The sequence below is a fragment of the Alligator sinensis genome, unplaced genomic scaffold, assembly GCF_000455745.1.
Source record: "Alligator sinensis unplaced genomic scaffold, ASM45574v1 scaffold442_1, whole genome shotgun sequence".
Lineage (NCBI taxonomy): Eukaryota > Metazoa > Chordata > Crocodylia > Alligatoridae > Alligator > Alligator sinensis.
In genome coordinates this window covers 5,095,758-5,123,421 of record NW_005841829.1, presented here as the reverse complement: position 1 = coordinate 5,123,421, position 27,664 = coordinate 5,095,758, and the positions used below count along the sequence as shown (strand labels likewise).

The 27,664-nt window shown below is 41.3% G+C and overlaps 1 protein-coding gene across 5 annotated transcripts in view; it reads left to right on the top strand.

Moving 5' to 3' along the window:
• The first annotated feature begins 170 nt into the window (after window positions 1-170).
• Window positions 171-27,664, top strand: part of CTTN (cortactin) — a 32,774-nt gene continuing 5,280 nt past the window's right edge. Inside the window, exons 1-14 of one of the 5 annotated variants that reach the window (XM_025197623.1) lie at window positions 171-291; window positions 2,979-3,062; window positions 3,503-3,576; window positions 5,162-5,291; window positions 11,883-11,993; window positions 12,625-12,679; window positions 13,143-13,253; window positions 14,547-14,657; window positions 15,248-15,358; window positions 17,172-17,282; window positions 18,672-18,727; window positions 19,981-20,050; window positions 21,548-21,696; window positions 25,452-25,541. In XM_025197623.1, coding sequence (XP_025053408.1) covers window positions 241-291; window positions 2,979-3,062; window positions 3,503-3,576; window positions 5,162-5,291; window positions 11,883-11,993; window positions 12,625-12,679; window positions 13,143-13,253; window positions 14,547-14,657; window positions 15,248-15,358; window positions 17,172-17,282; window positions 18,672-18,727; window positions 19,981-20,050; window positions 21,548-21,696; window positions 25,452-25,541 — 1,314 coding nt within the window. In that variant the 5' untranslated portion in view covers window positions 171-240. The remainder of the gene's footprint in view (window positions 292-2,978; window positions 3,063-3,502; window positions 3,577-5,161; window positions 5,292-11,882; window positions 11,994-12,624; window positions 12,680-13,142; window positions 13,254-14,546; window positions 14,658-15,247; window positions 15,359-17,171; window positions 17,283-18,671; window positions 18,728-19,980; window positions 20,051-21,547; window positions 21,697-25,451; window positions 25,542-27,664) is intronic. The other 4 variants (XM_025197582.1, XM_025197723.1, XM_025197681.1 and 1 more) reach the window with 4 other exon arrangements.

Below are 27,664 nucleotides of genomic sequence, written 5' to 3'. Positions count from 1 at the left end.
ATTCCTGACTGTCTCCATCCTACTCTGTGTAAAATGCTGGGGCTGCTGATCAGTTAGCTTGATAAAGGACAGAAGTGGCCAGATTAATCAAAAACATATAGTCTCAGCATGTTTGAACTGTAACTCTGTTTTTCCAGAAATTTGACCGAACCGAGTGAGTCAGTACCTTGTGGATACAGAACAGATCATGTTTCTCTGTAAGTCTAGTTTGAAAGAGATCTGCCAGGACAGCAAACTACTATGGAAATTTTTTTTTACGGATTTTTTTGCTGCTCACTTTATCCAGACGAGGTTTGGATAACTTACTTGATTTTTTTCCTTTTACTGCTATTATTCTTACATCTAACATAGCTGAGCCTTGGATTGAGAAAAAAGAAAAATATTGGCGTTTGTTATGCATACATTTTCAGATCAGGATTTTTTTATCCATTTCCTTAAAAGGTCCTTCAGATTCTGGTCTTTTCCTTTGGTTACCATTTTTAAGAATGCTGAAATGTAAACAATATTTGGAGTAAAAAGGAGTCTTCAATGAAGACTATTTGGAAAATATTAGAGAGGAAGTGATTGCTTGGTATATGGGGTTAGTAAAGGCTTAAAGTTGAGTGGGGGAAAATATTAAAAATAGGATCGTACATGCAGGAAACTTAGTATTTAAAATTTACGTTTATAGTGGTTATTTTTGTGTAATATGAAAATCGATGCTTTTCTATACATTTCATAGAAAGTAGAGATGGGGAGATCAATTAGGTTGGTAACTGTCAGCAGTGGCTAGCGGGGGAGAGACCTTGGAGCTTTTCCCTGGTAATCTTCCCCCTGCCAGCCAACTAGCAGTGTGTCGCTGCCTGGCAAGGGCTTCTGAAGTGGGGAGACTTCAGAGCCCTTCTTCTGCAACCCCATTCCCCCCCCTCCCCACTTACCAGACAACTAGCAGCACAGTGGTGCCTGGCCTTGCTTCTGAAATGGGGAGACCCTAGAGCACTTCCCTATCAACTCTCACCCCCCCTGCCCCCGGTGGCCAACTAGCAGCATGCCACTGCCTGCCTGGGGTTCCTGAGACCCCAGAGCTCTTCCCCCCACAGAAGCCTGGTGCTTGGGCAGAGCACAGCCCTGCGCAACGCCACCTGCGATGGCAGTGATCATGCGCTAAGTTAACCCTCAATGGGATCTGGCACAGATGTTCGATAAAACGCTCAGACTGAAAGCTTTTTAATCTACTGTCTCATCTGTTGAGGGTTAACTTAGAGCACAATCCACCATTTTTCAAGCACTCTTAAGAGTCATGAACGGATGTTCAGTTATGGCTTTAGAGCACTTTCAGCTCACTTAAAGAAAAGTGAGATGGGTGTAGTGTCTGTACCTAGCCGTTGTATCTTGATTTTCTTCATACTGCTACTATTACTAATCCTGGATTTGCCAAAATGTTTCATTTCTTTCTTTTCAAATGTTATGTCCTTACTGATGGATGGAAAGGTCTTGTTCCTGTTAGACTGTATAGCCAGTCAATAGGTAATATCATAGGTAAAATAATAGAATTGATGACTACTTTGTATTTGAATGGTAGCAATGCCTATAAGTAGCACTTAATATCTGAACCCCAGAGTGCTAGACATTATGCCTTATAACAAAAAATACCCTGTGCTTCAAAGTTTATATTGCTTGCAGATGAGAATGAAAGAAATGACATATAATTAAACTGTGGAATAAAGAAGAGCTCCGGTTTGTTGCATCTTTACCTTGAGATCTATTCCAATAAAATTTCTGTGTGGAGCTCCTGCTTTACTCCAGTAGGGCCTCTGTGTCTTATGGGCTTGCAAACAGTGTCTTTTCACTTAAAAGCTATAATTCTTTGACAATTCAAGTGCAGAAAGTAGTCATCTTTTTCTGCATTAGATCTCATGAGGAGCTTGCTTTCTTTTGGATTTTATTTGGGTGTGTGAGAAATAATCATAAATTATCATCCATCATCAATTACCTTTTACGTTCAGTTAGAAAGAAGAGTAAAAGGTAGCATAATACGATGGAATATGTAAGGTCTTCAGTAGTGGGAGATAGGCAGACTTCTTCCATGTGGCTGGTAAAAGAAGGAGAATTAAAAAAAAATACATTTTTTTTCCCCCAGAAAGTTTATATGCTCTTTTTTCCTTGATAGTGTACAAAGTTAAACTTACAGAATTACTAGTCACTTTTGAAAGTTCTGCCTACTGTTTTAAATATTAATAAAAAGCGGTATCTATTGCATTTTACTCCTGGCATTCCAGAATTTGCCCTTTGCTTTATCCAGAAATGTTCAGTGAAGATAATAATTAGTATGTCCATAAACTTAAGCAAGGAATAGCTTTAATAATGTTGCAATTTGTGCTACGTTATTGCATGCAAGTGGATAAAAGTGTAGTGAAGGACAATGACATTTAAATTGCTTTTTTTTCTTTTTAACACTTGATACTGAACTTCCTTAATGTATAATATAAAAAAGGACAGAATGTTGCTTGCTAAGCAGTATCCTTGCCTGTCATTTAATAAAGGCTAGAAAAAATGTTATTGGTAAAATAGATGCACACACAGGATCTGAGGATTAAAGGTACTTTTTTTTCTGAAGTGAATTTAACTAAAAGACAGATCTGAAAAGAACTGTTAAAGGTAGAAGCTCAAAACACATTACTCATGAATAAAATAAATGCTCTTGTTGACTGTCAAAAAAAACCCAACCCTTTACTTGATCTCTCTGAAACAATGCCAGTGATTATTCCTAGCCTTTTTAAAATGCCAGTAGAAAAAACTCACAGAGAAATGGACTAGTTTGAGTATACGACTGAAGAGGTGTTATTGTGAGTCTAATCCAATCCGCTCTTTCTGCCAGTAATGCTTGCATTGTCTAGTTAAATTATGTGCTTCTCTAGTATATCAGGAATTTTGAACAAACCTTAATCAAATGAGAAACATAAAGTCTAGCATGACAATTACTTCTGATGATGTTTCAGATGTGGAAGGCTACAGCAGGGCACTTGATTTCTGTCAGCCAGGATGATGGAGCTGATGACTGGGAAACAGATCCTGATTTTGTGGTATGGCTTTCAAACTATTATTCAACCATAGCAGTCCAATATAACATAGTGAAGACATTCCCTGTCCTGAAAAGATGATGTCTAAGCAAGTTGGATGCAGACTGGTCTTGACATACAGGGCACACTGTAGGAGGGAAAAATGTTTCATGTACATGTTTGACTAATGACTCAGTGGGGATTTTCCATGTGTTGGGGTTGATAAGAGAAGGATTTGAAGGTAGAGAGCAAAATGACTTGAAAATAGGAGTCCATTCCATGCTCTGTCAGTAACAGAAAAGCAACACGCTAAGGCAGTGACAGGTAAATGGAGCAATAAGGATGTCTTTTAACTTTTGCAGTTTCAGGGGCATTAGAGATCCTTTAGCATGTTTGAACTATTTGAACTCTAAAACCTTGGGTAAAACTAATGGTTTTTAACTTCTTTTAAATGTCTTTAATAGAATGATGTGAGTGAGAAGGAGCAACGCTGGGGTGCTAAAACAGTGAAAGGATCTGGCCATCAGGAGCACATCAAGTAAATGAGCTCTTTTTCATTACTTCCATTCTCTTGTTACTGCTAATAGAGGTAATTTTTAGTCACTTCACATGTTCAGTGTTTTGCATCCTGATGGTAGAAACACAAGAGAGCCTCTATAAAGCAGCAGTTAAAAAAATATTTCCAAGCTTATCTATCTGTCACCTCTAGTAGCAAAATAAGATAAAAAGTAATGCTCTCTTTTCTTTATTTTTTTTTTCTTCAGTGACAACTCAGTTCTTTCTGTCAATCTTATGTCTGGGAATGACCTTGTTTTGCTTTAGTGCAAGAAATTACATTGTCACATGTTACAGAAGATTTTGAAGCACATGACACAGTTTCATTTCTAAAATAGTGCCTGCCAAACGCATACAAATTCTAGCATACTGATCATGTCATGCCAGTATTGAATCCTTTTTCAGAAGGAGAAACGTATGCATCTTAGTGGGCCATTTAGATCCAAGAGCTTGTGTGATTGCCTTATTGGCCATCTTCTCAGCTGCTCACTATTTAGTGGAAGTATGGTTAATATTTTACCCTGAAGAATGATTTCCATTTAGAATGTCAAAAAAGGGTTAATTACTTTTCCTTCTGGCTTATCATTCATAGAGTACTGATCACCATAGCAGTTGAGGAGCACTTGGATACTAAGTATAAAATGTCATAAATGCTGCAAGTGGAGAGAGTTAAGCACATGAAATTTTAGTAGTCAAATGACCTACTTGATAGGAGTAAAAACTGATCCTAGGAGTGTACTGCTGACACCTACTGGCTGTACTGGCCATTTATAAAGTTTTATACATAAAGCATTTATGTTTCCAGAGTTGTGCTTGAGGCAGCTACAACTCAGGTGGGAAGGGTCTTGAAACACAGATTACTGTTTTTTTTCTAGCTCTAGCATGAACTGTTAGTTCCTTTTTGGGAGGCAGGCAGTTTTCTTCCTTCAAGAAGTATAAAGGAAGGGAGAGAAAATAAATTTGCCTTTAATGCCTTTCTGTTCTGAACTTTATCATAAGTAAGAATCCTTTATCTGGATCAAGGCCTTGTGGAGGCCTAGAGATTTCACAAATGCCTAGTAAGAGATGACCTTTGCCTACATCAGGGTAGAGCTCAAACCAAATGAGTAGATGGGGGAACAAAGTGATCAGACCTACGTAAAAACACATATAGACTAGTACATAGCCTACATCAGTGGTTTTCAAATGTCCTAAAGCCACGGAACCCTTTCATACCACTTCTGCAGTGGAACCTCTACCCCATCCTAAAGACTGACATGGAGCCAGGTGACCCAACCCTGCAGTGTTGGTGCAGTGGGTCCCAGCCTGCTCTGCCATTACCCCCAGTCTCTTTGTGGAACCCCTGTTAATATATTGTAGAACCCCAGGGTTCCATGAAACACAGTTTGAAAACTACTGGCCTAGGGAATTGAGCTGTAAGTCTGTTCTTTGTGGTAATCCTAAAGGTTAATTTCAGGTGATTGTGTGCAAAATAGCACATCAAGTAGGAAGTCTTTGCTCTGGGACAGTTTTGATGGTAAGTGTCCGTAAAACTTACTACATACTTCCTTGATCTTTATGTCTTAAAGTATTCACCAGCTGAGGGAAAATGTGTTCCAAGAACACCAGAACCTCAAGGAGAAAGAGCTTGCAACAGGACCAAAAGCTTCCCATGGCTATGGAGGGAAATTTGGTGTGGAACAAGACCGCATGGACAAAGTAAGTGTAAAGCCTCTTCTCTGCTGCCATTCACTACCCCATGCTGCCACCACTTCACCTGCAGCCATGCACCTCCCCACCCCAGCCTCCCACCCCCTCCACTTCTGGCCATCAGGAAATATATGGTGAATAGGCTTCATTCTTCATGCCTTATGCATCTAAGTAAGTCCCATTGTACTAAGTGGAACTATATAAGCAAATTAAACTTCTTTATTCTGAAATGTTTTGCTCTCTTAATTGTACCAGTGAATTGGGAGATCGCTTGCTTCAGTTTGGGAACTGAACTAAATTACACTAGAACAAACCACCTTTATACTGGCACAGTTCTGTCCATTCTGGGGCTTTTACCTCTATAACTAGCATGATAAGTAATCTCTGCCTTTTTCATAGCTATACCTGTAGAACTCTTAAGTGTTGATCAGCCTTCAGATATGGCAAAATATCGGTGTGTCTCTACTCTCAAGAGAATTAATTAGGAGTGCACTGATAAAGATTTTTGTGGCCGATACCGATAGCCGATTATTAAGGAGGCATATCGGCCAATACTGATCTGATTTCCGATACCCAGCTTGGCAGCGTGGAGAGCTGCCTCCAGTTGGTAAGTCTGGTGTTGTGGAAGGGGAGAAAGGAGGGAAGGGACTGTAGGGGCAGATCAAGGCCCCCACTGTGAGGGGGGTGTGGGGTTTGGGGCACAGGCTGAGGTACGAGGGGACGTGCGCCCCCAGATCCGCAGGCTGGGGCCGGGGCTGTGCCAAGTTCTTTCTGGCAGGGCAGGCTGCGCTGGAAAGGGCTATGGAGGGGGCTGCAGCCACAAATTTGTTGCAGCCCCAGCCACAGCGGGCTCTGGCCCACCCTGCGCGGATCCGGGGGCACGCCCCCCCCGTCCTCCTAGACAAGTGGTGGGAGCAGTGGCGGAAGCCTCTAAACGAGCCACCGGACCAGTGGCTCCCAGCCAAGCAGTGCGCAACGATGGGAGCCATGCCCCACCTGCGTCCCCCGGACGAGCCGCAGCTCCATGTTGCACCCATCCCTCCCTGGCTGGGCAGCGCTTGCCCCAATCCTAGCTCCACTCCTCACTCGCCACAGAGGCTTTGATCTGCCCCCACAGCTCCTTCCTTCCCTCCTCCCCTTCCACTACACCAGACTTACCAGCTGGAGGTAGCTCTCCAAGCTGCGGGGCTGTGCTCCTTGCCACCTGTGCCGCGTTGCAGCTGGGGACCTGATATGGCCGATTTCCAATATAGTAAATTTCTTTATATCAGTGCTGATCTGATATCAGACTGATGTATTGGTGCACCTCTAGAACTAATAGATGATTTTTGATTAACAGAGGTAAGGGTTGTTGGGTTTTTTTGAGAACTTATGCACTGAAACATAAGGACTATAGATTCCCTTCTCCACACATCCCTGCTTGGTGCCTGTGTACTCCTGGTGTTTGCTTATGTCGGGGATTGTTAACAGGGGGTATGCATACCCCCGGGGGTACTTGGGAAGGCCCTAGAGTGTATGCATGGGTGGGCAGGGACAGAATGCCACCACCCTGTGCTGTCACCTCCCATGAGCAGACCTGGGGCAAGGACAGTAATACCCCATTGTGGGCTGCACAGGTGCCACCCAGCCAGTTGGACACGGGGGAAGTGTGGAGTTTACACGTGGCAGTGGTTGCTGCTGCCATTCACCACCCCATGTTGCTGCCACTCCGCCTGCAGCCATGCACCTCCCCACCCCCAGCCCCCGACCCCCTCCACTTCTGACCACCAGGAGTACACCTATTAAAAAAGGTTGAAAACCCCTGACTTATGTCATGTGCAGATACATTGTTCTCTTTCAAGTCAATATTTAGATTTCTGAAGGGAAGTTTCTTAATTAAAAAAGCACCTAAGCTATGGATAAATCCATTTCCTATTTCACGTGCTATATCAGTTCTTTGTCTGCTTGAGTCTGTCAAAGAATGAATGAATGTATGCATTTTTCTCAAATTAGAAAGTAGGCCTCTTTGCAGAAAGTATGATAAACTGAACAATGACAAATAACTTAGATATTCAGAAAAGTGCTGTGTATTTTTGGTCAACAGTCATTGCATTATTTTTAAATATGGGCTTGACAGCCATTTGATTACAAATAACTATTCTTAGATTATTTTTATCAAACACCTGAGTGACTTGAATATAGACATATGAAAAGGTGCTGTTCAGTTGCTTGTCTGCCCATGTATAATGATCCATGCTGGCATATCATCCCAGCAGTGTACTATACTAAAATTAGAGCTAATACAGGAGTCAGTACATTTTAGTTTCTTGGCACCGTTGCCTGTTGAATATATCCAACATGTTCAGTTTGTTGTTTTTTTTAATTTGTCCCCTGTATTCCATAGACATTTGCTGCATAATCCCAGTGGACCCTTGAAGTGGGGTAATGTAAATGGGAGAGCTGAGGGGAGTATTATTGAGTAGATTAAACATTAAATTTACCTTGTAATCTTCAGTTGCTCCAGGACCAACTATGTATACTAGCAAACTACTATAGTATACTATACTATGTATATTAGCAAATGTAGCTATATTTGCAGCACTTAAAATCTTTAAAAGAGCAGTATTTTAATTGTCACAGGTCACTGTTCAAGTAATACTAGTATTGGAGGAAGCTGCTTTTAAGGTGTTTTAAAACGATGAGGTGTGGTACTATATGGTACCCCAGTCTATAGTTCCTTCTTCTATGACAGTTTCTGTATGGGTGTGTACTGTGAGTGAAATCTAAACAACATTGGAGTGAATTGCTGACTTCAGTACATCAAGATTTCACTCTGTATGTCTGAAAGCCAGAATGGCTTGATGCCAGCCTAAGGAACCGCTTGCATGAATATTTATGTCAGAACTCCAGAATTCATTTAAAAGCTACTAGTGTGCTGCCGAACTAAAGGTTTCCAGGACACTTAATCCTCAGGGGCTAAATGTTGTCAGAGTTGGGTATGGATTATTTTAAAACAAATCAAAAGCACATGTATTACATTGGGATAGCTGATGATGTAAGGATCTGTTTGTTTCAATCTAAATAAGGGGTGTAAAAGATCTGGCCAGACCCAAATAATGGAGTCCCATTATCCAGTCCCTTGTTTTGCCCTCGGGTCCAGAGTAGCCCCACATGCAGCACATGATGCACACCAGAACAGCCCCACACACAGGGTCTAGCATGTGCGCTGCACACAGCATTGCTCTGGAACATGTGCCACACATACTGCCTGTCTGAGACTGCCCAAGATGTGTGCTACATGTGGCATCCACTCCAGCCAGTCAGGAACCACCAAGGCATGTGGTGACTTCCCTTCTCCCCTCCCTAGGTATTCTGGGATGGGCACCACATGAGCATGGGTCCTGGAGAATGTACCATCCCTCAGTCTCCCTTTTGGAAATGGCTCCCAGTGTATGTGCCTCCATACCCTTCATTACATATCCCAGCACCTAACCAAATTACTCACCTATGTACTGCGTGCTGGATCAAGAGATTTATACTACTGCTACATTAGTGAAAAATTGAAGCCTTAACAGTAGATATGGTAGGTTGCACTTTCTAGTATGTAATTTCACACCCTTTGTCTTACTTGACGGGACAGTGTAATATAATTGGGCCTTTGGTTGTTAGGGCTGGCTCAGGTTCCAGTGACTATTCGGAAAGGAAGTCAGCAAAAAAGGCATTAAGCCAGGAAATGGTCATGAATTCAGGGTTTGGAAAAACTGTTGACTGATAAGAGCATAATATGCCTCATACTGTGTCACTGCTGTTTCATCCTGTGTAGCAGGGATCACTGCAGAGCAGAAAGGAAGAGCATAGCAACAGTGGTCTCATTTTGAAAAGAAACTATGAGCCTTGTTGCATGGTAATTTTAGGCGGCTTCTGGAACTCTTAACCCCTGGATTGGTTGCACATTAGCACCTTTTAAGTGGTTTAAAGCACTCATTCATCTTAAAGTTTCACTACTCCAGGGCAGGATTATCTCTAATCCGTCTAATTTTACTCCTGTTCCGTTAAGGTGTGGCCACTCTCCACATCTATTTTGCCCAAGATGAAGTCCTTCAGCCTCACAGGATACAGTGTTCCTCCTGACTCGGTGAATTAAGATGCCAGAGCACAGCACCTTGCCCCCTGGGCACATTGGGCAGAGCAAGCACTGGAGCCCCCAGCAGCCATGATGCCTTCCGCCACAGTTTGGACCGGCTTTGCTTCCTGGGCAGAGTGAGCCGGTCTGAGCGGCAGCAGAAAGCACCACAGCCACTGAATGGTCTGGGGTTGCAGCACACTCTCTGCCCAGCGAGAGCAGTGAGCCATTCCTGCCCCTGGCTCCTAGACCAGCCTCTGCTCACCAGCCCTCTAGTAGCAAATCACAGCTGTGCAGATGAGGGACAGTCAGAGATAGGTTTTTCACCTTAAGGTGCAACTCCTCCAAGAAGCTTATTAACATTTGTTTGGTTTACAGTGTAAGATGTAACGAGGCCCTATTCAGGGGTAGCCAACCCATGGATCTGGAGTCCAAACTTCTGAGTCCAAACTGAGTAAAGTGCTTGCTGCAAGCAGTCGCATCACGTGACGTGACGTAATGGCTATGGAAGCTAGTTGCCGTGTGCTTGTGCAAAGATTCAAGGAGATGCATATTAACTTCTGAAGAACCCCATGTGGCTCTGGAGCCACGGATTGGCCACCCCTGCCCTATGTCAAGCGTCTCCCTTAAGGTTTCTTAACTAAAATAATTCCAATGATGGACCTAGCCAGAGGGTATATATGCTTATAAGCAAATATGCCAACAACTTTGGTGACTTTAGTTTTTTTGGTTTTTAATGTTTACTGTAGGAAAAATCTTCTAATAATTAGATGCACGCATTCATATTGCAAAGCAAATTATTTACTCCAGTGATCCTTATGAGCATATTAACTTTGTACTTTTTTATGTTGAAATTATATATAGTTTTTGCAAGTGGTTAATGACAGCTGAGTATGGCAAGGTGTGTGTTGGGAGAAGGGGTTGTGGATTTTTTGTTTTTGCTTGGTTTTAATTGATTAGGATTCAGGGTGGATACAAATCAATGATTTCTATTTTAAAAAAATCAGATTTTTGCTTTAAATCAGATTTTTTATTGAATTGTATTTTTTATTTTTTGTTAAGATGCTTTGTTAAAAAGAGAAACTCATATAAAGATAATTTGAATTTAAGATACGTTAAAGCTCAAAGATATCATCATGAAATAGAGATTATAACTTCTAATTATATACTATTTGAGACGATATAGTCACGTAACATTTTTAGAAAAGTTTTATAAATAGGTCACAACAGGCCATGGACTATATTATAGGCCCAATCTTATGGGGTTCCAGAGGCTCCTCTATAGATCAGTAAAGATTTAAAGAAAACCACTCTACCCAATGGGACTCAGTGCTCAGTCTAGAAGATCCCATTAAGCATCTGTGATGCTTAGTTTCAGTTCTCAAATGATTTTTGTCTCCAGAGATAACGGCCATATATGGAGATGAGAGAAAACAGACCTGATCAGTCATATTGTCTCTCTGAAAGTTTGTATACGCAGTCAAGCCCTTACTCCTCTCTAAAAGTGAAAAGTTTCAATAGATAGAGGATATCAAACAACAAGAATGCACTTTTTGTAGAAAACAATATTTAAATTGAGGCTTCCTTACCAGTGATTGTTATTTAAATCATGATTTAAATCAAATTGATTTAAATCAAACCCACCCTGTTTAGGATTGCAAAGGTCTTATTAAATTGCATGCTATAGGGCAGTACTATAATTGTGCAATAAAGTGAAATAAAATTCATATTCCGAGGAGCATATTTTCACCTGCATGGTATTCAGATAGTGATTTAGATAGCTAACAACATTTCATTGATGTAGGAGATGGCTTCCCTCATTATTCTGTCTGCAACATATGTGTAAGTTTAGTTTTTATAATTGTCATTTTGCTTTTGTAGGTTTAATGATGATTTCTTTTAGGCTATAAAAGTTCCTGCAGCTATCTAATACCACTTTATAAGTTTGGAACAATGTTCTTGCTAGTCAGTGATTCATGTCTTGGTGTATGAATGGTGCAACATCCTTTGATGTTAGCCTATTGCTTTAAGCCTGCAGAATTCTACAATGTTCCTTTTTTATGATAAGCATACACGTGCCAGTATTGTGTGTATGGTCCCTTATCTGGTCTTATATTTTACCTTGCAGTGGAGTGTCCCTTTTAACATTTGGCTTGTAGCAATAGGTTTTGAATCCATGCTTTTTCTATTTTGTTCCTATAGTTCAATTTATAAATCCCAGTTGAAAAGTTCATAATCTGGCCATTGGTACCAGAATCATTCCTGAGACTTTGATCACTTTCTTTTCTAGGAGTGTATTGACAACTTGGGGACATAATACTATAGTTGTTACATGTGAAAAATCCTATATGAATAATTATACAAATATTTGTAAAAATTAATAGTGTAAAGATCCACCCAAATTAATAACTTGCCTCTAAGTGGGAGTATGTGTGTGGTTTGTGTGATTAGAAGCACATTTTGCACATAATAAATTTTCATCTTCTAATTTCTTTTAGTCAGCTGTTGGCCATGAATATCAAACTAAGCTTTCTAAGCACTGCTCTCAAGTGGATTCAGTAAAAGGCTTTGGAGGCAAGTTTGGTGTACAAACAGATAGGGTTGACCAGGTAAGCAATTTCTTATGGCACTGCAGTTACCCATGTCAGTTGCTTTTATCCATTTCTTTAGGCTATTAATTTTTTATTGTGCTATTTGTAATTGTTGCTCTCTTTCTTTAGTGCTTATTCGTAAATTGGCACTTTTCTGTTAAAAGACACAAGGGAAGGCCTGAGTACCAAGGAAAGATTAAAATCTTTTCCTTAGTTAAGTTATGTTACATAAGAGTGAAAATAGTTGTAAATACTGGGAATGACATTTTGGGATGGTTTAGGAGGTACTGAAAAATGAACGACTTGGCTGAATGATTCTTCCCTTCCGTATATTTGAATCTTGGCAGGTGTAGTGATTCTGTATAATGGAGTTTCATCATTTCCACAGAGAGGTGCTTATACAATCTGCTTTAGCAGGAGCTAAGAAAGAAAGCCTATTAGGCCTACGTCTCTAATGTCTTGCAGGTACTCAAGATCAAGATAGCCTATAAATCTAGATAGACAATGATGTTGCATAGCTAATAGACTTGGAGCGTGGCTTAAAATCTCACTACTTTCACACTGAACATTTGCCCATTGACACAGAAGCTACTAAGCTGCTATTGTTTGGCTTTTCAGAACACTTAAGTGTGTGTTGTTTTTCCTGCAGTCGGCTGTAGGTTTTGAATACCGGGGGAAAACTGAGAAACATGCTTCTCAAAAAGGTAAAGTGTTGAGGTGTGCAGGGTATGTGTGTGTGTTCCTAGATAAATCATTTTTATCAATATCAGATACTGCTTATAAATCGATAGCTCTTATGTTTCTGAGGTGTATGGTCAACTTCTTCAAATGTTTGTTTTTAAATAAACAGGCTAAAAAACTATTGCACAAGTCCACAAGTTGTTTTGGTTTTTTTTAACAAAATTATTTTTGTCCTCAAGAATGTGACTTGTTTTTAGCATAGGGGAACAAGGATATATTAAGATAAGATAGAAAAGGTTTGTGACTCCACCGTATCATACAGAGGGAAGGGGATGTTTGGGAGCCAGTTACAGCACTATTGTGCCACATTTTGTTTACAATTGTGATTATTTTTGCCCCAAAATAATATCCTGGAATTATGTATTGATGCACTGCTTTGACAGACACTTTCGTTTGGCTTAATTGTGCTTTATTCTCTGGACACAGATTATTCTAGTGGTTTTGGCGGTAAATATGGTGTACAGGCGGACAGAGTGGACAAGAGTGCAGTGGGCTTTGATTACCAGGGTAAAACTGAGAAACATGAATCGCAGAAAGGTTAGCTGATGTGAAGGTTTTTCTTTCCATTTCAGTGTTTCATAGGTGCAACCTTGCAAAATATTTATAAATAATACATTCCCTGTACACACTGGATAAATCATAGGATACCTTGGAAAACTTTTTGTGAAAGTGACCATTTGAATCAGGGATGGCCAGCATCTAGCCTGAAATTCTAGCAGGGCTGGAAATTCAGGGAGAATGAACGCAATGGCAGTGTTAATTCCCACAGGTCCCAGAGCAGCTCAGAGGGTTAGTGTTTAATACCACTATCATTTACCCTACCACCACATTCTGGGGTACAGAGCCCCACTAGGAACTAGTTTTAGCAGCAACAGCTGGGCAAACAATGATTTTACTAACAAGTGTCGCCCTGAGCCAAAGCAATTGCTTAGGTACCTGCGGCAGTTAACACCACTGCTGCTTGCCCTACCACCCAATGTGGCAGGTCTGGGTCTGGATCCAGCCTATGAGGGATCCCTGGGTCTGCTGGGAGTCCAAACAAGTTTCACACTCAAGTTCTTTGGTTAATGAAGTCCAAACAAGTATGAAACTTGTTTGGACTTTATTAACTAAAGAATTCGAGTGTAGGTTAGACTGAAAATATATGGCAGTCAGAGATACTTGACCAACTCTGCAAAATGTTTCTGATTATTTTGAAAAAGTAATCATTCTATTATTAGAACCCTAAAACTATGGACTATAGCAGGGACAGATTTCCTGAGAAAAATAATTAAATTTTATTTATAAATGATACTTGGGAATTTCTAGTCACTTTTTATTTTACTATAATTGGTGAAAAAATTGAGTTCTTTTTCCACAAATGAGCAAACTCCCTCTGCCTCCCCTCCCCCCAAAATCCCCTGCTCCCACACTAAATTTTCTAGATAACTCTGACTATTGTGTATATATCGCATTGGCACCCAAAATTAGAACTTCTTAAAATAAAAGACTGCTCCTGACAGTGTTAAAATTTCATTGTAATTTCAGTGTGTTAACACCTAGTTCTAATCTATACAACATTATATCAGAGTGTAGTTATAAGTGCTGGCATCATCCAGTGTTTGGGCTAGCTTTGACTGCTGTTTTTTGTTTCCTTCCTTGAGGAAAAATATTAACATAATAATTGAAGAATTTGAGGTTTAATACCTTAGATCAAGATTAGCCAGGGATGTTAGTACCTCTTCTAAAGCATTAGCTGAACATAAGTGGCTATGGCTGATTCAGTAAAGTCTTAATTGTATATTATAATTGTACATTTATAAAAATAAAACTATTTACTCCCGTCTCCAGATTATTCCAAAGGCTTTGGTGGTAAATATGGTGTTGACAAGGAAAAAGTGGACAAAAGTGCTGTTGGCTTTGAATATCAAGGCAAAACGGAAAAACATGAATCACAGAAAGGTTTTTATTAATTTATTTAATAATAATCTGCTTGGGTTGAGTCAAATATTCTAGTCAAGTATTCTCTCATTTATGTAAGAATGTCAAATCTAGGAGTTGCATTATAAAAATACATTCTTTCCACTGATTCCTTTCTTAATGAAATGGAAAGAAATACAAAATCCATCCCTGATCTTACAATCTGATTTACATGAGAGCATATACTCATGTTGGAATGTCACATAAGGAAGTGGAATTCTGCAAAGGTGTCTGAACCTTCAGATGCAGATCAGTTTGCAGAACTGGGGCCTTCTTAAGTATAATACAAATAACCAGGTAAAGAGCCATATCATAATCCTGTTTTTTTTGGTGGAGAGGAAGAGGTGAGTTGCATGCAGCTGACCTGTTCCTCTTCTGTATATAAAGTTAGCTTTGATTCCTGATTTCCCATTGGTAAGATAACTTTGTAGGGGGAGATAGACCCTGAAAAGTAATTCAGTATCATTAATAAAATGCTAGGGGGGAAAATCACATCTGCAATATCACTGGTTTAGTCAAAATATATGTATGTGTTTATTGCAATAATGGCGTATGGAATTTTATGTGTATAGATTATGTGAAGGGGTTTGGAGGCAAGTTTGGCGTCCAGACAGACAGGCAAGACAAATGTGCACTTGGCTGGGATCATCAGGAGAAAGTGCAACTACACGAATCTCAGAAAGGTACATTTGAGTTAAAGTTTATCTACTTCTTAAACATGCACCTGGTTCATGCACCTCTCCCCTCTGACTACTTCTGGTAAAATGCTACTAAGGTAGCTAACATTGTATTTCCTTTCCATTCTGTTACTGTGTGTCCAGTAATATTGGTTACATGTCTTCATAACTGCCTTACTGAGTAACTGAAACTATTGACTCACTGTGTCAGATGATCATGGAATAACCTTATGATGAGTCTGCAAGTAGTCTGGAGTCTTTATTTTTCAGTGAAGACTTGGTCAGAAGTAACTTCTCTTGTATGTGAATTGGCAAATTCTGTTTGTCTCACTCACATATCATCTACAGAGTCAATGTTGTGTTCCTGCACCTGGTCAAACAATTGAGTTTCCAAACTTTTCAACAGAAGGGGAACATCTTTTCTCAAACTTTGCAGCCACGCTAAATAACATATCTGTACCGCACTGGCACCTGAAATAACAAATAAGAAGATGGTTGGTCCCTAATGTGGTTAGAGAATTTTATTAAGATTTCACCCTTGATGTCTACTTAAAAGTTGGTAGATCCTGAATATAGCAGAATTATCAGCATAACACAGCTTTGAGAGCAGATTTAGTCTCTGCAGAACACAAATATTCCTTTTTTTTGACCAATATTCAATTGTACTGTCTTAAGGGGTTTTTCTACTGATCAAGTTTGCAGATGTTACTCTTGTGTGTCTTTTTAAGGTCAGGACTATAAAATACAAATGATGACTGAATTCACTCCTAAATGTTGTGGTATTCACATCTTGAAATGTGTACTCAAGCAAAATGTAACAAGCCTTTGTTCATAATATGTTCTTGATCAAATGTGAGCATGGGCATACAACAAAAATACTGATTTGAGAAATGGTGTTTTCAGCTTGGGAAGAGCTATAAATTCTAGCTAAGAACATAGGAATTAAGGACACCATTCTAGGAACAATAGTTGGTGTTCATCTCTTCCTGATTCCAAGTGGAAACATTGTAAATATACCATACTTACCTGTATGTAAGACAACTTGAAATTGAAGACAACCCACCAATAATTAGATTCTGTACATGGAAAATTGTTTGTTATAATTTGTCATGTATAGAATCTAATTATTGGTAGATCATCTTCAATTTGTCTCCACCACCTTTGCAGTCGGGAAATCAGTGGTAGTAGGGCAAATGGTAAGAAGTTAAGCAGCTGGGGAGCAAGCATCCTGACTCCTGCCACTTGCCCCACTTCCTCCAGGTGTTTGCCAAACCTACCACCCCGAGCCGCTTGCTCCCCTTCTGCTTGCTTACCCTGTGGTGGCTCTGGCTCTGGCTCCAGCCTTGGCCAGATAGCAGCGACAGTCTCCCCTGCATGTCCCCTGGACTGCACGCCCTGTGACCTGTCCTGTGCTCCCTCCTGTCCCTCCCTCCACCACACGTCTCCCCCAGGCTTCCACTCTATACTGTGTGGTCTCCTTAATGCCCGCCCGCCCTCTCCCCCACTGTGTTCCCCCTCTCCCACTGCACAAACCACCCTGGCCCCATCCAGACAGCAGCAACAGTGACAGCAGCTCCCACCCTAGCACTTGAATCCAAGATGAGGCTTCCCCCTCCCCTTGTTAAATGGAGAAAACACTTTATCTTGGATTTGAGTAAATACAGTGATCTTAAATCTTCATTAAGATTCTTCACTACCTAAAATTATTGGCAATTCAGAATTTTTGTGATGGATATTTATGTGTTTCTAACTAAATTTGTCTGTTTCTTTCTTCCTTTTTTTTTTGGTCCTCTTCACTCATTACATGTGGCTTCTTCAGACTATAAGAGTGGTTTCGGAGGGAAATTTGGTGTTCAAACAGAGAGGCAGGACCCATCTGCTGTGGGGTTTGAATACAAGGAGAAACTAGCTAAGCACGAATCGCAACAAGGCACAGTTTCCACTCATAACTTTCTTAGCAGTGCAGCCACTTCTAACACAGACTTTGAGTCGCATCAGAATGCTGCGACCCCACCTTAAGCTTTGACCCCTTGTATTATCTACCAGCATCTTCTGAAAAATGATCATGTTAAGGTTATATTGGAGTGATGTTGTAGCCATGGTGGTCCAGGAATTATGAGAGGAAAGGATTTTCTTTAGTGATATCTTTTATTGGGCCATCTGCAAGGTTATGGCTTGCTAAGATTTCGTAGGTAATAAAATAAACAAAACAATTTTCCACCATTGAAGAAATGGCTGCAAACTAGCATTCAGTCACACTTGCCAGATGGAAATGTAATTGTAAACCTTTGAAATACTACCAAAATGTAGCATGTTTCAGAACTGCAGTTGTTATCTGAAATAGTTGGAGCACAACCTTTTTACAACTAGTTTTCTGGGAAGTGAGAATTTTGAGAGAATATTTTTGGAAATCCTAAAATAGGGTGAGATAGGATAATTGCCAGTTAAAAAGTGACTAGGAAAGCCATCCATTCATTTTGGGTGGAAATAAAAACAACATACCAAAAAAGGAAGATAGCTGGGTTGGTATTTCTGATACCAGCCAGCATTTGTGTACTCTAGTAGTCTAGTGCCAAACATTTTAAGATGAAGGTGGCTCTCCTAAATTCAGGTACACATGCTGAAGTCATACTAGTTCATTTTGATGAGAAGAGTAAAGGTAGAGGATATAACTTGGTGCAGCAATCCTCATTTACATGAGAACTCATTATTCAAATAAGTCTATAAGATGAATATATTATGCATTGTGCCTTACCACTGCAGATACAGGGGGTAGCTGTTTTACTTTTGCATTAACCTGCTAAACTACAAAATCTGCAACATCATGAAATTTTGAAATAAATTCTTTAAATGTCACGTAAATAAATATTCTAAGTGATATTTTTACTCTGACACCAAGTGTTGCAGAATTTAATACCATTATTGTGAGCAAAGGAAAATAGTTTAGGTAATATGATCTACGCAGAGTAACTATTAGTGCCATGAAAGCCTGTGCTATCGAAGTGGTGCATTGAGGGGAGTCATCCTTTTCTCTTTGCTTGGTACCTATCAACATGGTAATCATCAGCTTAACTTTCACTCACAGAATGTATAAAGCATGCCCATGGCCCACAGTGTCTTTCTCATCTGCTGAAATATTATCGGATGCCTTCTCTAGATACATATTATTTTCCACATGTAAGAACAAATTCCATTTTCTTTGGCTGCTGTCATTGGAAGTTTGCATGCAGTTGCTTTTGAATTGGCTACTTGCATTTGACTGACCTAAATAGGGAGGAGATTAAACAACCTGTTTCAATCATTTTTATTCTTCTTTCAGATTATTCAAAAGGCTTTGGTGGAAAGTATGGTGTACAGAAAGATCGGATGGATAAGGTAAGTAGTTTAAAGCAATCATGAATTTGGTAGTGTATCCATTTAAAGATTTCCCCCTACTGATTGGAGAGATTGGATATATAATGCTGTGATCTCTAGATTTGTATCTTGTTCAAAGAACTATCCTGTCAGGTGCTTCATAAAATGTTCTTCCTTTCTTTGGCAGATCTTGAAACATTTTATAAAGGTTTTGCAGACATGATCTGCATTTTATAAAGGCAAGAAGGGAACTCCAAAGCATAAAATTTATCCAGTGACTCAAGTCATGCATGGTGGAGCAGGCTAAAAAATAAAGCCTGCTCTCTACATGGTCACTCTTCTCCTCCAGCCACCAGATGTTGCCTCATCTTACACCTTGTGAATGTCATCTTAGTTGACTGGAAAATCGGTATCCTTGTGTCCACCTACTTTCCCCATCCATAATTAAACAAACTTACAGAGAAAGTGGAGTTTCTAGCCTTCATTGTCCTACCACAATAAATATTCTGAAAAATTTGAATAGGGTAGCTAGAAACCTCTTCCCACTTCATAAACTGGAATGGTTCTGATTAATATCCAGTATCATAATGGATCTTTGGAATCTCTTGACTAATTTTTCAAAGCAGATTCATTATGATGTGAAAGGAAGCAGCATTTAAAAAACAATTAGAGGATGAAGGGCTCTTTATAAGATTTGCTAAGCACTGTTAACGAGTGTACTGAGGTGTTTTTTAAAGAGGTCTCAACATTTCAGATTCATCTACCTCATTTGTCTGTAGGAAGTTCTTTCCCATGATTTCAAACATCAGTGAACCTTTGAGGAATATCTACCTCCAAAATACTTATCTCTGTTCAAGATTTCCTTTTATTTACTTTTAGGATAGATATGTTATCTTGGTAGAAACAGCTTCTGCTACACAGATTTAGAACAACAAATAATCACAATAAACATTTAACAAGCTATTTTATTTCTCATTTTTACAAGCCATCAGTATATGAATGATGTAAATATTCATTTTATTACTAGATTTAGTAATATGTTGCATCTGTCCCTGAATGGAAGTTAACTCTAAATAATCTGGTACATTGAAAGAATTGTCATTCTTTTTGTCACGTTTTAAGACAAAAGTATAGTAGGTTCCTAACAAAAATCCTGCTTTTGGATTTAGGTGTCATGATTCAGTGTTGAAGTAAAATATCATGTAGTGCCTCGTGAACGTATGATAAGAGAAACCATGATTTCTCAGTAGTTACTTTAATATCTTTACTGTTAGAATGCAGCAACTTTTGAAGATATTGAGAAGCCATCATCAACTTATCAGAAGACAAAGCCAGTAGAAGCTGGTAAGATTATATCTGTATTTCATGGAATCCTTTTCTATAACCAGTAGGTCACCCTACCTCTATACCAAAAAGTCAGGAAATAAAGTTCAGGTTGACATGGAATTTCCTTTCATATTGATAAGTGTGAATTTAACCATAACACAGATTTTTATGAGTTTGGGTAATCTTGGACAGACCATTAACAATCTCTTCTGCCTTATTTTCCACTTATCTGGGCTGTAGTACCTTTCTTTTTGTGGGATGGACAGGTGGCATTTTTTCTCCTCTCAGTATGAACAGCTGAATCTATATTACAGTGGAATTTAAATGAGAACTTTATCTCACTGAGAAATGGAAACAGGACCCAGAAGCAAAATAAAAAGGACAAAAAGTTCCCTTGATTTTTAACATAGTCTATGTGCAAATTTTCACTAGGAGATAGAAATCTTCAGTCTTGTCTCAGGACAGAAATGAGCCAGTTTTAACAAAGCTAATAGTTAAAACTGATACAACACCCATATATAAACACTCATTTCAGTTCACATGATTTAGCTAGTTCAACCTAAATCAATACGAGTTTGGTTTCAGTACTGACTTCACTAAATCAGTACAACTCTCTTGTCTTGACAAGGCCTTCACTGGAAAAGCAAAAGTAAGTAATATTGATACTACATTCCAGTGCATATCAACTTACTGATTTTTTTTCTTTTACTTTATAGTTGCTGCCCCACACTCCAAACCCAAGTTGTGGCAGGCTACAGAGGGATTACAATCTCTGTAGTCTGCTTCCTTGCATATAAATACTGGTCTGAATAAAAATGGCAAGCTGCTTTCTTGTATGCATTAGCCTGAATTACTTTTAGTTCACCAAAAGTGTTTTTTACAGCTACTGATAGATCTTGTGATCATCCAAATAGGGAACAAAAAGTATGTTGTGGCTTAGGGTTCCAGTTGCACTAGGTAAAAATTGGCAATGTGACCTAACTAACATAAGGTTTTTATTCTGCTCAAAATCTTGCTTAAGCCTTCTACAATCTCTGGGCCAGATCTTTCGTTGAACTCTGAGTGGAGTGAGTGTTAAAGACATGTGAGAGAGTGAAGAATGGGTACAAGTCTCTGGTATAGAGCAGCAGGTAGGAAGGTTACAGGAGTCTCTGGCCATATTCTCAATTCCCATGCTTTCACACACAGATAACTGGGGGAGAAGAGAGATATGTGAGAGAATTCTGGTATGGATAGTGACCTCAGCCTACAACAGCTATGAGGACCCTTGTGTGAATTCTGTATTTAAACTCCTTCTAGCCTAGTATACTTTGCCATACTAGCACAACCCTCTACCTGGCCTAACTTACCCTGATGAAAATGAAGCTATGCTACTTTTGGTACCTTACCCACCTAAGATATTTCTACTCAGCACTGCATTGTATTGTGTAGACATTCAATAAGAACAGCACTTTGCTTTTAAATTTTCATTTTAAGTTTGATTACGTTTTACTTTTTAAATTTGTAATGTTGTAGTGAATAGTAAAGCAAGCAGCATCCGAGCAAACTTTGAAAATCTAGCTAAGGAACAGGAACAGGAAGATAAAAAGAAGGCAGAAGCTGAGAGAGCTCAAAGAATGGCCCAAGAGAAACAAGAACAGGAGGAGGCCAGAAGGAAACTAGAAGTAAGTGAGATTCAAATTCCTATTGTGCAAATTCTTGTGGATTTTGAGCTCAGCATGAGAAAGGGAAATACCTGTCCTCCAAAGCAAGGCTGTCCAGCTACTGAAGGAGGCAGGGGCTACATAGTCCACAGGCCACACCAGCACAAGCCATAGACCTCTCAGGCCATGCTTCTTGCAGGCACCATTCCCCTGCTGTGCCGCATAGGTGCCCTTCCCCTACTCCCTGTTAATCAGTATTGTATTTCATCTGTTACGTACTCAACTTTGAGAACCTTTTGCAGTTCTTCACCATCAGCTTTGTTCTTTACCACCCTGAATAGTTAGAATACATAATGGATTCCCAGAATTGGAAATTCAGGAAATATGGTTTAGCCCTGGCATGATTCTTGAAACCATCACATTCATGCCCCAGTGATTCATACTTTACTCAAGCATTTTAGCTTATGCGTTGATGCAGACTGTTTGAGTTGTGGTGTGGGATTAATCCTGTGTCCTGCAGGGGAAACCAGGTTTATTATTCCTGTTATTACTAAAGAATTTAAATAGATACAATGTTATACTCTTTACTCTCCCCCTGCCCCCCACGCACCTTTTTTTTTTTATTCTTATTTTTATCTTTATTTAACTGTGTGAATTCATGGTTCATCCATATCTTAAATACTGTGTGCAACTCTGATCTCCGTATCTTAAAAAGGATGTAGTAGAATTGAGAAAACAGTACAGAGAAGAGCAAGCAAAATGATCAGGTGTATGGAGGACTTGCTATACCGGGAGAAAGCCAAAAAGGCTAGGAGTCTTCAGTTTGGAAAGGAGATGGCTGAGGGGGATATGATAGAGGCAGGGAGGGGCAAAAGCGGGCCCACGGGCCAGATGTGGCCCACAAAGCCATTCTATCTGGCTTGCCGGGCCCCTAAAAAATTTAGAAAATTAATATTTATCTGCCCCTGGCTGCCTGTCATGCGGCCCTCAATGGCTTGCCAAAACTCACTAAGCGACCCTCCTCCCGAAATAATTGCCTGCCCCTGGATAGAGGTCTATACAATTGTGAAGGATGTGGACCAGGTGAAGAGGAAACTGTTACTTCCCCAAGTCCCAGAATACTACAGCTACGGGGCAGCCACTGACATTAGCAGGAGACGGTTTGAAACTAACAAGAGAAAATACTTTTTATTCGCTGCATAGTTAACTTGTGGAATTCATTGCCACAGGAGGCTATAGAGGCAGATAGCTAGGGCCTGGTTTAAATTGCAGGCCCAGTTCAAGGCATCTCCATTAATCTTGGAGTTCTCCCTTTGCACCACCTCACCACTGATTGCCTGAGGGGCCCTGTCAGCCCCACTGCTCGCTCCTGATGGCCTGAGGAGAAAACCGTGGTTATAAATATGCTGTGGTTTTTGCGTCCCACTGATTGCTGCTGACTGGATGGGAGGCAAAAAACATGGCATATTTAAAACCGTAGTTTTTCTCCTCCCAGCCATCAGGAGCAGGCAGCAGGGCTGACAGGGCCCCGCCACCATTCAGCACTGGGGGAGCTCCAAGATTAAAGGTGTAAAGCTCACACTGTGAGCTGGGCCTTTGATTTAAACAAAGCCCTACAGACAGCATAGCCAGGTTCAAAAAAGGGACAAAACACATGCTTGGACAATATATCTATTAACAACTATTAAACAAAATGGTTGGAGACGTTTCCTCTGGCATCTCTAAACCAGTAATGTGGATGCCAAGGAGGGTTATGAAGAGGGAGGGCATAGATCAGTCTAGGTATACCTGGTTCAGTGCTTTTCCTCTGAAGTGTCCACTTCTGACTGTGTCAGAGATGGGATACAAGGCTAGATGGATCACTGGTCTCACCCAGGATGTCATTTATGTTCTTATCATAAGGGAATAGTAAAGAAGAAAGTCTTTGCAAGGCCATTGCCAGACCAAATACTTGTTCCTAGAGTTCTGTGTGCTTCTGAAAACCTGTTGTATTAATGAGCTGAAGTATACAAGAGGAAAACTTACTGGCTTTTGCTGCCAAAAGGCATAAGTTGTTTAGTTGTTTCTCCTGAGTATTGTAGGTAGATATTGTCAGCTAGGTAGTTGGGGGAGGCTTTGCCTCTTAAGCTTAAAAAAAAAAAGTACAAACACAAGGAGGAGGAGAAAACTTCTTGTGTTTGTGTTTTTTAAATACCCTCTCAATTCCAAAAATTAAAGCGAAAAAGCTCTGTAGATCACACCTCGGTCAAGGTAACATGGCACATTGTGGCCTGCCTGAAGCTCCAAACTGGTTGGTCAGCCCCAGACTCACACTCTTGTGTTGCAGAATGTGCTGGTAATGTTGCCTTTATTTACATTAGAGGTGCATCGATATATCGGTCTCATATCAGATTGGCATTGATAACAGGAAAATTAACATTATTGGTAATTGGCTTTTGGGGCGGGGGGAGCCAATAATGTCGCTGATAAATGCCTTGTGCATATGCACAACCACCATGCACACGGCCAGGAATGTAGCCCGGCAGTTTCACATCCAGGGGTGTGTGCAGCAGCAGGGAGCTGCCCTCACTCCTCTCCCCCCTGGTGCCCCCTGGATGAGCTGCCTGCGGCTCTATCCCTCTCCAGGCCCTGGGTCCCATTCACTGCCCAGACTGGATAGCACCTGCCCCAGCCCCTGCCCCACCCCCTCCTCAACATGGGGGCATCAATCTACCCTTTCCCCTCCCACAGACTTATTGGGTGGATGCGGCTCTCCAAGCTGCCAGGCTTTAAATTGGCTATTGGATTGGTATCGGCTGATATGGCTGGTTAATAATCGCTTATCAGTATCAGCCAAGAAAATCTTTATCAGTGCACCTCTAATTTACATAGAAACCTTTTGGTAAGTCAGCGTACAGTGTGACAGGATTTAACTTTCCCAACCATTCAAAAATCTATTGCTTTGTCAGCTGATTAACATGCCAGAGAACACTTAGAAGGTTGTTTATCATCAAGGAGAGTGTCACTCTTCTAACTGGAACATGTGGTATCAAGTTCTTTAGACTTGCACTAAAATGGGATATGCAACCTGAATCATGAATAAAACCACTGAATACTGAGAGTGTGCAGCTGCTATAGCAGTGTGCCAAAAAGCAGAACAAGATGCTTCAATTAAGTGTGTTAGCTTATGAGTATGAATAATCTGACATATTATGGCTGCTTATGTCTCCCTGGTTCCATCCTCTATATCTAGTGCCAGGCCCACTGTTCATTTGTGTACCTGATGCCCAGTAGAACCATGCAAGCAATTGTATATGAGCTAATTTCAATTCTCTCTCTCTCTCATATGACATTTTAGGATTACAACATTCACACAACATTCATAGATTAATATTTAAATTTCATAGTCATTTGACTGCTTCAGCAGTAGCTGCATGGGTTGATTTTAGATCACAATTAGATGATCTAATTGGGCAGTGGTCCACAATGTGTTGCACAGTCTGAAAAATAGCACCACAAAAATTGCAACTCAGACTCTCTTTGATTCTCCATTTATGGAGTAGGTGTCCACATTTTCCATGAAATTTGGATGCAATTCAGAGATGACCAAATCTTTCTCCATAGGTCAAGTCTTGGTTGGGGGATTTCAAGTTACAGAGCCCCACTTGTCACCCGGCCTCATAGGTTCCAGAGCAAGTTGTTTATCAGCAAGTGTTTGTTGTCATACTGTTTCAGTGAGTCAAACACAGATAAAAACTTCAGGGCTTAATTGTTCTGTTCTTTTCTTTTTGATGAAGGAACAAGCTAAAGCCAAAAAACAAACTCCACCTCCATCTCCTGTTCCACAGCCAGCTGAAGAGAAGCAGCCCTCAAGCCCGGTCTATGAGGTTAGTTGTAATCACCTTTATATAAAAGGAAACGTGAATCAGCTGCGCTTCTGCACTGTAGCGTTCCTACGTCAATATGTAATTTCTGGCTTTGTTTTTAGGAAATTGTTTCCAAGAGTTAATTGGTGAACCTTCTCTGTGTTGTAAGATGTTCTAATGCAGTGGTGCTCAAATTTCCTCCCCAGAAGATTGTGTGACATGGGGCTAGTTTGTGGGCCTGATTCTGTGGATGGGGTCATTCCACAGGCTGGATCCAATGCAGTCCACAGGTGTGATCTGGTGCACTGCCTTGGTCTTGTGTGCTGGATCCAGCCACAGCACAACCCTGCAAACTGGTGCAGTTTGGCACGTGGGCCAGGTCACCTGGCTCATAGGGCTCCCTATGTATCTGGAAATTTGGCAGCAGGGAAACAGTGTCAGCATTAATTACCATGACTTAGGCACAATGGGCATGTCCACACATGCAAGCACGTGCACTTGCAGCAGCTCAAATAGAAGCGGTGCAAATTTGAGTTGGGGCTTTTTGCCTCAGCGCACGTGCTCAGACATGCACTTTGTTGTGGAGCAAATTGTGCCACTTGGGGCAAAATAACCCTGCTTGGCTCCTCCCGGATCTTCAGCCAGGGCGAGCTAGAGCCCAGGGCCAGCACCTGTGCTGTCCCCAGCAGTATAAAAAGCTGCCCTGTCCTGGGCTCAGGAGTATAAAAAGCTGCCCCGGCAAGTAGCTTAGGGCTACCAGCTTTCAGGAGCTTCTAGGGCCCAGCCAATTGGTACCTGGGAACACTACCCCTTGTGCCAGCTGGACTGCTGAAGCAGCCCTGAGAGTTCCCTGCACCCCCTACCCACTGCAGCAGTCTGCCAGTGGGGGCTGCTACCTGGCTGTGACCTGCTGTGCACCTGCCAGCCTCGGATGGGGACTGCAGAGCCAGTAAAGGCATCTGCCCCTCTAGGCCTGGTTCCGGGGTTGGCTTTTGTGGGGCACTACTACCATTTGTGCCCCCTGCCCAGCCATCTGGGCAGCTATCATCCAGATGATGTTCAGGATATGGTGGTCTGCTTTGAACTGTCAAAGCATGTCCTCCTGGCCCCATTTGTCCAGGAGGTCAGCCACAGCCAGATGGCTTCTAGCTCTGAGCAAGCAGGGTCCTGCCACTGGCCTCCCTAACAGGAATTCTGGTGTTCCCTATTGGAAAACTGAAAAATCCCTCATTAAAAAAAAATCCCAAAATCACTCTCTAAAATATCCCTAAATCCATGTTCCTCCACAAGTATAACAAAAGACCACTATAAAGAGAGAGAGAGTGAGTGAGTGAGACAGAGACAGCAATCAGTTGGACAATGTTTATCTACAGTGTTAAAGCAAGTCTCTTATAATAATAAAGTGAGCTTTAAATACAGGTTTCATGAATTCATGAATACATATTTTGCTGCCCTCCCACAGGGCAATGGCCCCCACGCAAGGGGCTGGTCCCCTACACAAGGGCTACGGCCCCCCAACAGAGGATTCAGGCCCTACACAAGGGGTACACCCCCCCTAAGGGGGTTCATCCCCCACACAAAGGTTTCAGCCCCTCAAAAGGGGGTTTGGCCCCCCAGAAGGGGTTCAGACCCCCAACAGGGGGTTCAGCACTCACAAGGGGTATGGCCCCCCAACAGGGGGTTCATCCCTCACACAAGGGGTATGGCCCCCCAGCGGGAGCCAAATGGCCCCCGCAGGGGCTACCACCCCCCCTGCAAGGCCCACATGCCCCACCCCAGCCCCCCGATTGCTGCCCCACCTGGCCCCATCCCCAACCAGCTGCTGCAGCCCCCCCAAATGGCTGCCCCCCCCCGCCCCAACCCCAGGCACCATCACTTAAGAAAAAAACTAAGAAAAAGAACAGGAAAAAAAAAGGAAAAAAAAATGCCTCTGCTTACCTGAGAAGCAGGGGTGGGGGAGCTCCGGGGCCTCCTGGTAGAGCCCCCTGGGCAGCACAGGATAGCGCAGGGGCAGGAGGCCCCGGGCTGGGGCCGCTGGGGCTGTTGGCCTGCCCTGCACTGTGTGGGCAGGACCCCAGTCAGCCAGACGGCAGCTTCAACTGCAGGGGGGGGTTGTTTGTTTTGTTTGCTTTTTTTAAGTATGG